The sequence below is a fragment of the Lethenteron reissneri genome, chromosome 16, assembly GCF_015708825.2.
Source record: "Lethenteron reissneri isolate LAM-NWPU_2019-01 chromosome 16, ASM1570882v1, whole genome shotgun sequence".
Classification (NCBI taxonomy): domain Eukaryota; kingdom Metazoa; phylum Chordata; class Hyperoartia; order Petromyzontiformes; family Petromyzontidae; genus Lethenteron; species Lethenteron reissneri.
The window spans coordinates 6,808,389-6,823,655 of record NC_083794.1 but is presented as its reverse complement, the minus strand read 5'-3'; the positions used below and the strand labels follow the sequence as shown (position 1 = coordinate 6,823,655).

The following is a 15,267-nucleotide window of genomic DNA, read 5'->3' as shown; positions in this document are numbered from 1 at the left end:
TCCCTGGGGGAGAGATATCCTCTGCTTATTTATTTTGTTTGTATATTATCATGGTTTGCGTCGAACTGGAACCCATATCTTGAAAAGAGGGTCTTCCCCTGTAAACATCTGACAGTTCACCGTCGTTCGATCAGGCAGGTCTGACTGCTGATGAGACACTACATGTTGAAGTCGGTCCAGAGTTGTGCTTGTGTTGAGCAACTGCTGCTGCGATTATGTTCTTCCAAAAGAGCCTTGTGGTCAACAGGAATTGTGCACTCCCAGAAGCCCATGTGGTTGACGGGTGGTCTAAATTTACAGATACGTGAGAGATGTATTGTCCGCTTATTTAATTTGTTCTTTAATTCTTTGATCATTTTACATATATATCTTCTCTGTGTATCTCCGTGTTTTTTTTTTGCCTCCATCCATTTGTGTTCATCGCAGCTAAGTGTGAGCGGGCATGTGCCAACGGAGGTGCGTGTGTGAAGCCCAACAAGTGTCTCTGTAAGAGTGGCTTCCAGGGAGCCACATGTGACCAAGCCGAAAGGAGCCTGGGCTCAGCTTTCCGAGCCGGTAAGACACGCTTAAGAGTATGAATCCTTGCAGTCACGAAAGATTCACATCTAGAATTAAAAGACACGCTTAAGAGTATGAATTCTTGCAGTCACGAAAGCTTCACATCTAGAATTAAAAGACACGCTTAAGAGTATGAATCCTTGCAGTCACGAAAGCTTCACATCTAGAATTAAAAGACACGCTTAAGAGTATGAATCCTTGCAGTCACGAAAGCTTCACATCTAGAATTAAAAGACACGCTTAAGAGTATGAATCCTTGCAGTCACGAAAGCTTCACATCTAAAATTAAAAGACACGCTTAAGAGTATGAATCCTTGCAGTCATGAAAGCTTCACATCTAGAATTAAAAGACACGCTTAAGAGTATTAATCCTTGCAGTCACGAAAGCTTCACATCTAGAATTAAAAGACACGCTTAAGAGTATGAATTCTTGCAGTCACGAAAGCTTCACATCTAAAATTAAAAGACACGCTTAAGAGTATGAATCCTTGCAGTCATGAAAGCTTCACATCTAGAATTAAAAGACACGCTTAAGAGTATGAATCCTTGCAGTCACGAAAGCTTCACATCTAGAATTAAAAGACACGCTTAAGAGTATGAATTCTTGCAGTCACGAAAGCTTCACATCTAGAATTAAAAGACACGCTTACACACGGCGCATATCCCAGATGCAAAGGGGGAGGTTTAGTCTGGGATAGTGCTTGGGTGGGTGGGTGTCCACCTTTGACAGCAAAACAGACAAGCAGGCAACTCATCTCTTTCACATATCCGTCTCTCCACGTAATAAGTAATATTTTAAAATAAGTTTTTAAAAACACGCTTTAATGAAACGTACTAGAAATGGAAGAACTCCACAACTCCAGGAAGTGGCCCCGAAGCTTGCCATCACGTAAGGGACCGTAGCCAATTACAACCAACATCAGTTCACCGTGGACAATTAGACCCAAGCCGAAACATAAGATATAATAATGAATGTTTAAAAATATAGATGTTTTATTTTTTATGATTGTATTGTCATCAGTATGACATAAGTATACCAAGTTTGCAGTCGATACCACATTGGGAAGTGGGTTAAAATTGAGTTACAAGATTTGAGGATACGACAATGACAACAACAACTACTAAAACAACAACAGACAGAGTGAGTTAAAATACAGCGTGAAAAAAGTAGAAGTCTCCTCACGGCCTTCTGGGAGTGCGTAACTTTCAGTAACATTGGTTTCAAGACAAGCAAATTCTGCACCGGTTTCGACACACAGTGTCTCATCGGCAAAGTCAGGCGAGCTTGAATCAATGCTGGTGAACTGCCAGATATTATTGGCAAGGTCCCTCCCTTCAAGATATGGCTCATGGTTCGACGCAAAGTTACATAATCCTTTGGTTCTTTCGGTTAAGTCACGTCTAAAAATAAAATAATAAATTAAAATAATAGCGACGTTTCGATTGCAACACAAGCAATCATCATCAGGCATAAAAGAAATAGCAATAAAAATCGAAATAGAAAACTATAGACAGACATAAGCAGACAGACATCACAAGGACACACAGAGAGAGGACAAATATCGGCACAGAGAGAGGGGTCGTTTCTGTGACGGTCCCTTAAATATAGAGTGGGGGGGCGGGGACGGAGAGAGGGAGGGGGCAGAGAAAATTAGCATATCAATGAGTGTGCGGCAACGTGTTGCTGCTGCGCAAGTAAGATGACGACGTGGCGCGGCACACAAGCTTGAAAATTAGGAGAAAGGCACACTAAAATTAAATAACCTCGCAAAATATCGAAATGTGATGTAACACAACAAAAGAGCGCGGGTTTTTTTCGTGAAATATACTTTTTTTTTTCATCTGGAAATGCCTTGCTGAATCGTCAGACTCATTTTCAGGAGAGTGCTTGTATTGTGAAGTTTGACCAATTGTCTATTGAGTGCGTTGCATGTTAGAGAAGGCGTGAGTACACACATACACGAGGGAATATCATTCAAAAGGCTGCACGGATGGGTTACTGATCTACTTTCTCAACTGCCAACCTACCTGATGCAGAGGTCGCAAACGGGTTTTGATTCCTTACCCGTACCCGGCCGCACCAGGGTCGCAAACGGGTATCCGTACCCGTATCCGACCGTACCCGTACCCTACCCGTACCCGGCCGGGTACGGGTAGGGTACGGGTATTGGGTACCTGATTGCGACCTCTGGGATGAAGCCATGTTGCAGGCGCAGGTGGGTTGATTCTAGGAACTTGAATTGTGAGAAGAGACAAGACGTTGGGAAATGAGTGACAAACGGTAACTCACCAGTGACTCACGGCCTACCCGTACCCGTACCCGGCCGCACCAGGGTCGCAAACGGGTACCGGGTATCGGGTAGGGTACGGGTATCGGGTACCCGGTTGCGACTCTGACCTGATGTACTCTCACCTCCTATCAACCTCACGAATTTCATTCAGGATGGAAATATCACACACACACAGCCGATGGTGCAAACCCACTCACACCATCCACAAAGCGCTGCTGGATTGCAGATGTACGCCACCTCCAACGCGCCACACATGTCAGCACGTGCTGCATAGCTCTGCCTTTTAACTTGCATAGAACGCCACCACCAAAAACGCCGTGAGAAATCACAGTCCCTTAAAGATGAGTGTTAGTGGCCTCTCTTTGCCTGTATCGATTTCATGGATGGAGTGAGCTTAGGTTAAAGACAAGGAACACTTTCTGATCTGCCTGGCCCAAGGCCGTTCCTCTTTTAGCTTTCTGTCTCTATCACCCCCCCCCCCCCCCTGCATCGTCATTTGAGGGCATAGAGTTTGAAAAGCCTGCATCCATCTCGTCGACAGTTGTGATTGTTCTTCGGGGTCGAATGAAGATGCTGTGAACAGGAGACGTCAATGTTTCGTTTCGCAGGCAGTGATTCATAACCTGTCTTTTTCAGTGGTGTTACTTGCCCAGGTACACGTTATGTGCAAACAATATATAAATTACTCTGCGTGCACATTTTATCTGTGCAGCTTCGTAAACTGTAGGTGCATTTTTAATTAATTAATTAATTAATCGTCATGTTTTCTCAGCTAAATCTGTATTATTCTCGACTACGAACCCAGCGATCACAGTTCGATTCCCACTCCCGACCAAAAACAGTGGCAAATATCTTTAACCGATTTTTGGCCTCCCTTTTATCAACTCATCCTTAAATGAGTAACTTGTGCGGTGGGTAAACACCATCACTGGGGAGAAAAAGGCGGCCGGGCGTGGTGCTGGCTACCCACCTCCTCGTGTGCCATGCCGGCAAATCATAAAGGGTATTTTTGTGAATTAATATTCGTGGTTTCCCATTTATAGTGATAACCTGCCTTACCTGTGAGACCACCATTGTCACAACCATACAGTAACTAACCGCATAAACATGGGTTATTGAACACAGCTCTGATTGAAGTAACCAAACTAAAACAGCACAGAGTATTCATTGTTGAACTAGAAATGTCCTCGTCACATTCCATTTACAATCGTAATAATAATTGTGCAGTTTATATTAATGCCACGTTTGTAATGGGACCCGAATGCAGAGTGCAGTGACTTCACACTGAAACCTCTCTTATTCTTTGGGTCGTTCGGTAAAGTTACGTAGATATGTTGAAATTAATTAAAAAACAATTTAATTGAACCTATCTACTGTGACTTTACCGCAAGACCCAAAGAATATTAATTCCTGCAGTCACGAAAGTTTTAAGTCAAGATGAAACCTCTCTCTTGCCCCCATTATAAGGTCTACGTTGTAGTAGCACTGTCAAACTCTATCTCAACGCTGCTCAGTATGCGGAATTCACGACGTCGGCAGCACGGGCACAAGAGCTGGATTAGAATCCCTCCTTCAAAACGCCGGGCACACTCGCCGATTGTGTGTGCACTTGCGCAGAGCACAAGATGTGCAGAGCTGGGATCAGACGGAACTCGCCGGAGGGCTTCTTCGCTGCATTAGCGTAACCTGTATCCCCCCCGGTGCCATGCCCCGCAGGTCTCTCGCTGCTCTTCGGAAATCCCTACCAGAAGAGCCAGGCCCTCAGCCAGCTCCCGCGGAGCCTCCGTAGGCTCATCAGAGGCCGGGGATCCAGGCACACACAGGTGAGCATTTTGCCTCTTGCGTATCGTAATGCCACTTGGTTTGTTGAAAGGTGTTTTGTCATAATAATGGTGCGATGGTTAGCACACTGGACCTGCAACCCAGAGGTCACCAGTTAAAACTCCTAGCGCTGCCGTTGAAACAATAGGGCAATTAATACTGGTAGGAACCGCCAGGTTACACCAGCCCACAGGGGATTATTGTGTCCGTCGTGCAGGGAGGGGCTGGGTGGGGAGGGAGGGGCTGGGTGGGGAGGGGAGGGTGGTGAGGGGCTAGGTGGGGAGGGTGGGGCTGGATGGGGGGTGGGAGGGGTGGGGCTGGGTGGGGAGGGGCTGGTCACCCCGTGGTTTATGCTTTCAACTCAAGAACCAAAAGTAGTAGATGAGCCCCGGTGTACAACACATTCCTGCGGAGGGAGCTGCTAGGAACGTTGGGTTGCTCGGTCAATGGCCAGGGTCAACAGCGGCGTGGTTTATTCTGCAAATATGCCCGACTGTGAGGGCGGGCACAAGCCGGCGGGAGTAGGTTGAACGTTGAGTTTTATAAGGGCACCACGGGGTAACCAGCCCCTCCTCACCCACCCAGCCCCACCCCTCCCACCCCCCACCCAGCCCCACCCTCCTCACCCCCCACCCATCCCCTCCCTCCCCACCCAGCCCCTCCCTCACGACGGACGGACACAATAATTCCCTATGGGCTGGTGTAACCAGAGGTTCCTACCAGTATGATAGCCTCCTGTGGACAGAGCTATGGGGGGGGGGGGGGGGGACGGCGGTGCACCTTGTGATTTACACCAAGATTGCCCTTGAAGAATATACGCCTCGAATGGGTAAAGATGCAGCCCTGCAACGTAATGTATCTTTTGCCATTGCTGGCAAAAGAGTCATTTCTAGAGAGTCCCTCTCGAGGATATTTGATCAAATCTTCCATGCCGGTCATGCATCTTGAAGGAGGTTGGAGCACCCACACTACCCTAAAACACTTCGATTTAAAGCTTCTTTCGTGACTGCAGGGATTCATTTTCTTGGTTCTTTCGGTAAAGTCACATAGAATGGAAATAATAAAATAATAAAAATAAAACATGATAAAATAATTCGATTTAAAGCTTTCGTGACTGCAGGGATTCATCTTCTTGGTTCTTTCGGTAAAGTCACGTAGAATGGAAATAATAAAATAATAAAAATAAAACATATAAAATAATTTGATTTAAAGCTTTCGTGACTGCAGGGATTCATCTTCTTGGTTCTTTCGGTAAAGTCACGTAGAAGGGAAATAATAAAATAATAAAAATAAAACATAATAAAATAATTCTCATGACGTTTCGGCCAGGTCTGTCGAGTAGACAGAGTCTGTCTACTCGACAGATCTGCTTCTCCACCTGAGGACGGCTGCTTGCGTTGTGGCCGAAACGTCGTGAGAATTATTTAATTATGTTTTATTTTTATTATTTTATTAATTGCACTTCTACGTGACTTTACCGAAAGAACCAAGAAGATGTACCCTAAAAAACATTGATGGACTAACCATTGTGCATACATTTATACTGCTGGGTGGACAGAAGCCGGTGGGGGGGGGAGGGGTTTAAGAACAGTTTTTTTTTCACTGCCAAGTCAGTAGTTCAAATCACACCGGCGACCCCTTTGAAGTCCATCGTCATTAGATCACGGCTGTATCTTGCCCAATTCACCATCAACCTATGCTGATTTTTTAAAGACACAGAATAACATATATATTTTCGTGTTCAGGATTGTATTTTTTGCAAAGATATACGAATCAAAAATTTACGGTGTTAAACAAGTGTCCGGCGAGTGTGGAATGGCTACGGTGTCTCATTGCATCCGTAAGTGCAGCTTAAGCATCGTCAATTCAATGCCGATTTCTCTTCAGGAAATTCAAGTACAAAATGTATTCAAATGTGGCATAATCCCATGCTGATTATCCAAATCTAGTGATGCTCTCTGGGATGAAAAAATACTATTTGTATAATGTGTTATTATAATTTTAAGTACCCTGTTGCATCGCGTGACCTTTTTCACAGCACCGTTAATGTGACTCGCCACTAATGCACCAGAGAAAACAATGTGCTGGACATGCCAGCTTTGAAAGGAGGCCTTTAGTGTTTCAACGTGCGTTACATTCTAACGTAAGTGAGCCCAGCATTCAATTGATTGTCACGAAACAATGCGGCCACTCCATAAAATTACGAAAGGCTGCAATGCTTTGTATTTTACAGAACCATATCTTGACGCAGTTGGCTTCATACGTTATTCATAAGTTAAAGTGCAAAAGTGCCATCATCTTTTGTCGCGTTTGTATCTACGTCTATTACGATGCCACTTTTCATTAACCATTGCTGCCTTGAACTGAATATCCTCGCTGTGCACCTGCATGGACAATGTATGTGGAATACAAAGGGCTTAATTTCAGCCAGAGTAGTCCAGGCCACAGGATGCGTTCCCAATATTCAGATTAATCCGAACACAAAATCTGAACATTGAACCTAGATATGACATTTCTGATGAGCCAATATAAACAATATTTTTGGGATTCATCCAAACGTTTGACTTTCATGCTTTTACCGCCACATGTGATGTCGCGTGGTGTCAGGTGACATCACTTTTGTTAGCAATAAAACCCGTTAAATTATCATTTATTGTAAATGATCCAACATCTGTAACATATACACAATTGTCCTTACAAGTCCGAAAATCTAACATGCGATGAATATATTTTTATCTGAAATTCATACCTAGCATGTGCACATACACATTTTTACCTTAAATGAATTGATTGATATGTTAATACATGCATTGCAGATTTAAAACATTGATCTATCATGTGCTTAAGATTATTTTTACATATATATGGGCACAATTGCAAAGGCGATAACAAAAATCGTGACCACAAAATGTAAATATCTCATCAGACTGCAGATTTTATTTTGAGTAATTGATGTATTTTAAGTAACCTGATAACGTCAGATGCCACTTGTCGGAAATATGTTATTTAGCAGCTGTTGAAGTGGTGGAATAACCTGGCGATGCTGTTTCTGTGGCTGATTGAAATTTAACACTCACCAAATCACCATAAATGCAACAAAACCCATCATATCTCGAAAAGCATATCAGATGTTGAACCTCGTTCATACTTGTACGGGTGACCTGCAGGGCCTGCAAGGAGTTCTAGGCATGGGGATGCGAGGTGTGGCCAGGCAAGGGCAGTGCTGAGTGTTACCACCTCATGTTCTTCCAGTTTCCTCCCACATGAGCCAACCTTGCGTTAATAGTATTGGCCAGCCACCTCAATGCAGGGCCGTCCTGAGAGACACAAATCTTGAGATTCAGTGTGGCTTTTCATAGGTAAATAATTGCCATGTATTCACTTTACTTATTTACTGTGTGGCAAGGCTGTAGCCATGGAGTCAACATTGGGGGGGACCAAATCTTCCAGGGTGTCTGGGGATCCCAACCCAGAAATATATCTAAATTTGAAAACTAATTTCCTGCCTAAAATATTAAAAAATTCACTAACACATGGGATGGACTTTTTATTTATTTTTTTACAATAATGTCGAATAGTGTATTTTATTACATTGCTCTGTTTTTTCTTTTATTACCATTTCTTGTTTCATTGTATGTAATGGCAGAGATTAGGGATTAATAAAGTGCAACCGTAACCTTTGGTTCTTACGTGACTTTACCGAAAGAACCAAAGAGTATGGATCCTTGCAGTCACGAAAACTTCAAATCTAGAATACAACCATAACCACAATCATATAAACAGAAATCTAAGCATTGATTTATATGAAGACAAGTCCAGATATTGTGTCCAGGGTTTAGCAAATTGTTGTTTTTATTTACATAGCATAGCAATTTTTATAGCAATATATTGGAGGGGACATTTTGAGCATATTTGAATATTGGGGGGGGGGGTGTGTGTGTCCCCCCCCCTAATATATATTATAATTACGGCCTCGCTGTCTGGAAATGAAAATCGTGTGATCACAACGTCACAGGATGAAATGTACCACGGAGAAAGTGTTAAACATGCCTTTAATCCCAGGGACAACATTCTCTTCAAAATTGTGTCAATGGGATTCACATCAGGTCGTCACTGTGTGCGAGCAACCTCCAAATTATTCTCCTCGTCTAAATATAATTCTCTGAACAGGGCTTCCCTGAATACCAGATGCGTGGAGCAAAGGAGGCATATTGCACGTAGCAGAATTCATTATCTGAGGATGTTAAACAAACATCCGCTCGTCGCGTTTTAATAGCGGTAGGACGAAAATATCGAAGCACGCTTGAATTCTATAAAGCGTCCACATGAACTGACATAGCAATAAAATGTGAAAGAAATGTTGTTTTAGGTGTGAAATATATCAAGAATGCTCCAACACCACAAAAAAATAAGTCCAGTGAAGTAATTGCACATTTGGTGCCGATCAAAACACTCAATTTCTCACACTCTCCCTTCATTCATTCTGGGCCAATTTTAAACGTCCTTGCAGTTTCGCGAACCGTGATCTAAAAGGAGGCGACGCAGCAATAACGACGAGTGCATCTCAAAGCGAATGCGGCGAGAATGATTTGGGCTGCGCCATGTTTCGTTGGTTGTTGGAGCCGCATGGCGCAGTTATTTCCCGAGCCTTGCCGCCTCTTTGGCACAGAAATGCAGTCGATAAGCCCTTGTATTCGCCGGCCCCAGGCTGCCTGTGAGTTTTAAAGGATAGTTGCTGACAACTGCGTTCTGTTGTCATCCGCAAAGATGTTGTTTTGTTGTTGCTGTAAATCCTTTCTCATCGTCCTGCTTCGGTGTTCTTCTCCTGCCCCCCCGCCCCCACGGTCACGCTCACCCAACCTCATTAAGTGTCCGCATGAGCCCCATATCACATGTCCACAGTGGGGCATCGCTAATCCTGCAATTGTAATGAGAACATGTACCGATCGAACGCGGCCATTATTACAGCAACAGTGCACGAGTATTCGCTGCATGCTTATTTATTTACTTACTGTTTAACATGGAATATTTAAAGTTGCAAATAAATATTATGCCTTAAATAGGACGTGTAAAAATAGAATGTGACTTCACCATATGTAGCGTTTCTTTAAAGGTGTTTTTAAAAATTGTGTTTATTAACCCGTGTGAAAAGGTTAATTCATTTGAGTTATTCTCAGCAGCTCAGGTGGAAATTCCTAATTATTGCAGTGATGTTTATTAATCAGTAATGCTCGTCAGCCTTATGCCACTTAATGTATTTCAAACACCAATTAATGCAATTGGCCAAAGATACCGTGAAGCTTTCACTTGGAAAGGGTCACGATGGAATATAAGCCGTTATTAATAAGAAACGATTCACCCCCTACCAACGCACAACAAACTGATGTGACAAATTGATTCTTACATGCAGTACAACGTCGCATATCACCCCTTGCCGGGGACTCAGGTCCAGACAGATATTTGAAACGGTCGGAGATGTGAGTATCTGTATAAAATGACAGTTATACAAACCACTTCAAATATGCGAAATTGCTGTACTGGACTTCAGAAGTGAGTGTATTTATTTGGGATTAAGAATACGTACATTACTGCATGTTCAAAAGGTTATATTTGTGAAAATCTTAGAAATTGCCAAACACTGCACGGGGCTGCGGGTGGCTAATTGGTCAGGGCGGCTTCATTTCCACGCCCAGGAGGTGGCGCGTGACCAGTAGCCACAGCCATAGCGAGAGGCATTCTGGATGTGGTGTGCCCGGTGCATACATATTTGTTTACGGGTCACTGGCCCGGGCAGACCCGCGCTGAAACGAATCCCTGAATGCACACCGGGAAAAAGTTCCACCACCTCTGTTTGCCTTCCTTACCTTGGCATGAAGAGGTAACGCGCGTAGCTTTGTCAGATGTTCAAATGTAATTGGATTTTCGCTGCACAACTGTGGAGCAGAGTTGAGGATAATGAGGTCTTACTAGTGACATCAAAGTAATAAAAAAAAGGTATTAACCGAATGGTAGAACATATATATAAACTCACCGTATATAATTGGCATTTTGCCTTGTGTTTTTTGCATCATAGATCATATTTATGCATAAGCCAAAAGACTTGCATAATGTAACGTATACAATCGCATTTTAAAAATTAAGTTGTATTTATTACAAATGGTTTAAAACTGAAGGTGAATGACACATCAATAAAAGAAAACACTTTCAGGGCTTTAGATTCTGTTTCACTCGTTGGCTTAAAAAAAAAAACAATGATCAGATTTGAGACAATTTTAAGTCACCGGAAGCTCAGTGTACACATCCAACTTTCAATATCTGGTCCTGTGTGATGTGTCCGGCCCATTGTCACTCCGCTTCTAGATGAAGGCCTCCGTGAGGCCATCTCAGTCATGAGTGATTTACCGTCGCGTAACCCCTTAGCGTCGGGGGCGGCGGGGGGAGGCTAGACCAGAGGTCGCAACTGGGTACCCGATACCCGTACCCTACCCGATACCCAGCTACCCGTACCCGGCCGGGTATGGGTACGGGTACCAGTTTGCGACCCTGGTGCGGCCGGGTACGGGTACGGGTAGGCCGTGAGTCACCGGTGAGTAACCGTTTGTCACTCATTTCGGGTAGGGTACGGGTATGGGTAGCGTACGGGTACCCGTACCCAGCCGGGTACGGGTACCCGTTTGCGACCCTGGTGCGGCCGGGTATGGGTACGGGTAAGGAATCAAAACCCGTTTGCGACCTCTGTGCTAGACGGAGCCAAGCCCCCCCCCCCCCCCCCCCCCTCAGAAGGTTCTGCCTCCCTTCTAAATTCTTATAGACATCTGTGAAAGGAGCTTCATAGCTAATCGGATTCCTCCAGTCTAAATACTGATTCTGATAAAGTCAAGTCACTGGGAAAAATGCTAAATGCAGTACAGTTAAACTATGGCCATAGCAGCCTTCCCGCATATACACACGGGGTGATAAATATGGCAGAATTAAAGGTAGACTAAAGCCGAGCGTATCATTATTACCCATTGTTTCGAGTTTAACATCTGTTTAAAGTTTTCTGAGCATTGTGCCACTCCCGCCTCTAAACAAGCTCGTGATATGCGCCCAGAGGTCGCAAACGGGTTTTGATTCCTTACTCGTACCTGTACCCTGGCCGCACCAGGGTCGCAAACGGGTACCCGTACCCGGCCGGGTACGGGTACCCGTATGCTACCCATACCCTAGCCGAAATGAGCGACAAACGGTGACTCACCAGTGACTCACGGCCTACCCGTACCCGTACCCGGCCGCATCCAGGGTCGCAAACGGGTACCCGTACACGTACCCGGCCGGGTACGGGTAGCCAGGTATCGGGTAGGGTACGGGTATCGGGTACCCGGTTGCGACCTCTGCTTAGGCACTTTGCGTTTTGGGTCGCTGGGCCTATGCTCAGCAACTGTGTATGCTGTTGTTTGTTTTATTGCAGGGAGGTTCACGTAAAGAAAATAGGCTGACAAGACCCACAGACCTGCCGAAATCTCCCATCACAACTGGATACAAAGATTTGGTGACAGAGGTGGGACGCAGGCCGTGATCTCTTCAAAAGAAGGAGTTCAAAACAAGAATTTAATCATCAATTTGCCATATATATTACAAACACTAAATAACAAATGAGCAAAGAAACAACCACCAGAGTTAAATACAGCACACGTGACTTTTGAAAGAAAAAAAATACGGATAAACCGACAGTATCGTCATTGAATAATGTAAAATTAGCGTTTTATTTTGCATTGTAAATTTATTGGCTAAAACTATACCCAGTGGTAGAGTCGTTTAAGGAAGGAGTTGTGGACACATTTTGAACCCTAATTGGGGGCTCAAACAAATACCGAGGCCTGTCTTGTGCAGTCTAGATGTATATCCCTGCCTTCACGTGTGCTGTACTTGCTTCATGTTGTGCCTATAAACTCACCATATCGATCCTGCTTTTCATGCAGCCTTTTTCTCATGCAGCCCGTAACTTTGATAATGTACCAAATGGTACAGTTCGTTTTGGAGTACAAATTGAACAGCAAATCAATTACGTCTGAGGTTAGGTATTAAGGATTCGAGTGTTCCTTACGATGTTTGCCAGATGTTATATCCCAACGCCAGCAGTTCTCTAAACTCCAGCCTTTCCGATTAACAACAGTTCCTCTTCATAGTTTGACCAATCAAGAGATGCATCCTATGTATCTTTATATACATTTACATTGAATGGGGAATCCTGGTGGACACGGGAAGATGGGCTGCATGGAGGCGTGAGGGATGGGGTCTTGAGAACCACTCATCAGTGTTATCAATGGATAACCCGATGATATTGTAATATTACGTTACAGAGTTGTTGCCATTAAAACATTATTTTTATACACAGTATGCGTAAGATGTATTTGTAACGGCTATGTGGGGGGGGGGGGACATTATAATGTATGCCATGATGAGCTATGGCAGGGAACGGTAGGCAATAAACAATGCCACCTCTGAAGTGGTGTAGAAGGGTGGCTATATTTTGAGACGGTGTATTCCGGAGTGACAGGGGTAGGGATGTATTCTCCCACTTCAATATGCCTGCACTGCATGCGGACACGCTCTGATTATCCCACTGCCAGACCCGAAGTTGCTTCCACAAATCATTGTGCTCAGCTGATAATCGTGAATTATGCACAATCCGAGATTTACAATCTAGCTAACAGAGCATGTACAAAACATAACACGCACACGCGCGCACAAAAGAAAACTTAAAATGTATTTCTTAGTCAGATGTTCTGCTCTTTGGTTAGTGCCAGTTGCTTTTAGATAAAAAAAAAAAAAAGTGGCACTACATTTGTACATTACTGTACGTTTTTTTTAATTGTCTTATTTATTTCTGTGTCATTTCTGGTTGACAATGTTTATATGATGTCTCACGAAACACTTTGTCAATTGTCAACATGAACAGTGACTCCCATGAACAATAACCATCGTTGAGATCAACGTTACCAGTTGTGTGTTTAGGTCATATGTGTAAAAAGAAAAAAAAACAATCCAACTCGCATACTAAAAACAAATGTATTGGGATTTGCTATTGAATTGGTCACAGTGGAATTATCTCTTAGTGTCGATTTCTGACAAAGGTGGAACACTGGAGCTTCACACACAGATGATGAACGCCGCCCTGTTCACAATTTCAGATGATACTTCAATCCCTTCGGTACTATTACAACTTGGCTTGAGAAAACTACAACACGTAACGTTCCTGCTCATGACCGGCATCTCTCCAACTTCTAGTGTCCAAGTAGAGACACACTTTTATCAACTTTTGGTACGATGGACCAATGAAAAAGCCGTTCTCAAACCAAACCCCCCTTTTCCCCTACCTCCCCATGTTCTCCTTTTTTGTGGTGATTTCATTGGTGACGATGTGACGACGATGGTGTCTTCCTGTTGTCATCTCCGTCAATTCGCGCAGTCAGTTCTGTGTACCTGGTCTGTCTGCCAGGAAGTGTGTTTATAGCCATGCACACCGGGCACCCTATACTTAACCAAAGTGGCCTCTTAGAACATCACGTGGCTTGTGTGCACACTGGGTAGTTTGGTATATATATACGTTGGTTTCAAGTGGGAGTGGACACATTGAAAAGGACACATCTGTTACTTCAGTTAACCGTCTTCAAAGCATGTCAAGGGTTGGACTCCTGTCTCAGGCTACGCACCGTCACGTGCGCATTATCCCCGCTCGCCGCAGCATTTCAGGCGCGGTTGATGTCGGGGGAAAAATGCTCCGCTCTGAGGCTCGAAGGTCAACGCTTAAATGAAAGCCTTTTTTTTTATTATAAACAAAGGTGGCCTTTGACATACGTGGTCACTGTAACCCGAAAACAACTAAGCGCTACATCTCCTGTATAGTATATTTAAATATATTACCGGTGTTTCTTGGTACGATTATTCAAAAGCACAATGTTATGGGTGTATTTTGTATGTCACTATAGATATGGGGTTCTTACGTTGACATTAATCGCGAGTGTATCGGTGCATATTTTTGTGACATTTTTTAACTAATTGCTTTGCTTTATGAGTCATTTATCAAACCATATTTTGTATTAGAGTGCCTATTTATAAGCCGAACACTGTATCACTATAGTAGCTTTATTTAGCAAATGCCATATTTAGTTTTGTATTGGACCAGAAGGTAGGCTCCGTCACAGAGATAAATGCATTACCCTTACAAACATGAAAGTGACATAAAGTGCCCTGGTGGAAACATTATTTGTATTATTATTTTAAAATTAACATTACGTTGAATGTTAAAGTAGAGAGACTGGGAGTTACATTTGTATTTATGTTTAAAATCAAATAAAGGCTTTGTGTATTGTAGAGCATTTTAAGATATGAGTTTTTTTATTGTGTGTGTGTGTGGGGGCAGTGTTATTCACATACATGTTGAAAGAGCTATGTTTACGTTTAAAATATACTCAATATGTATTTTTTTTTTAACCAAGATAACACATTAACGAAACTACACAGCATCCTAAAGGGAGGTTATGACAGACTTGCTACTCTTAGGTTTTTTCGGTAAAGTCACGTAGGTAAAAAATACAATTAATAAAATTAATAA

At 43.4% G+C, this 15,267-nt stretch overlaps 1 protein-coding gene across 1 annotated transcript in view; it reads left to right on the top strand.

Annotated features, from left to right (window-relative positions):
* Positions 1 to 15,026, top strand: part of HHIP (hedgehog interacting protein) — a 161,877-nt gene extending 146,851 nt beyond the window's left edge. The window contains 3 exon segments of the mRNA XM_061552237.1: positions 427 to 555; positions 4,566 to 4,672; positions 12,121 to 15,026. Of these exon segments, the coding sequence (XP_061408221.1) occupies positions 427 to 555; positions 4,566 to 4,672; positions 12,121 to 12,228 (344 nt within the window). The 3' untranslated portion in view covers positions 12,229 to 15,026.
* The last annotated feature ends 241 nt before the right edge of the window (positions 15,027 to 15,267 follow it).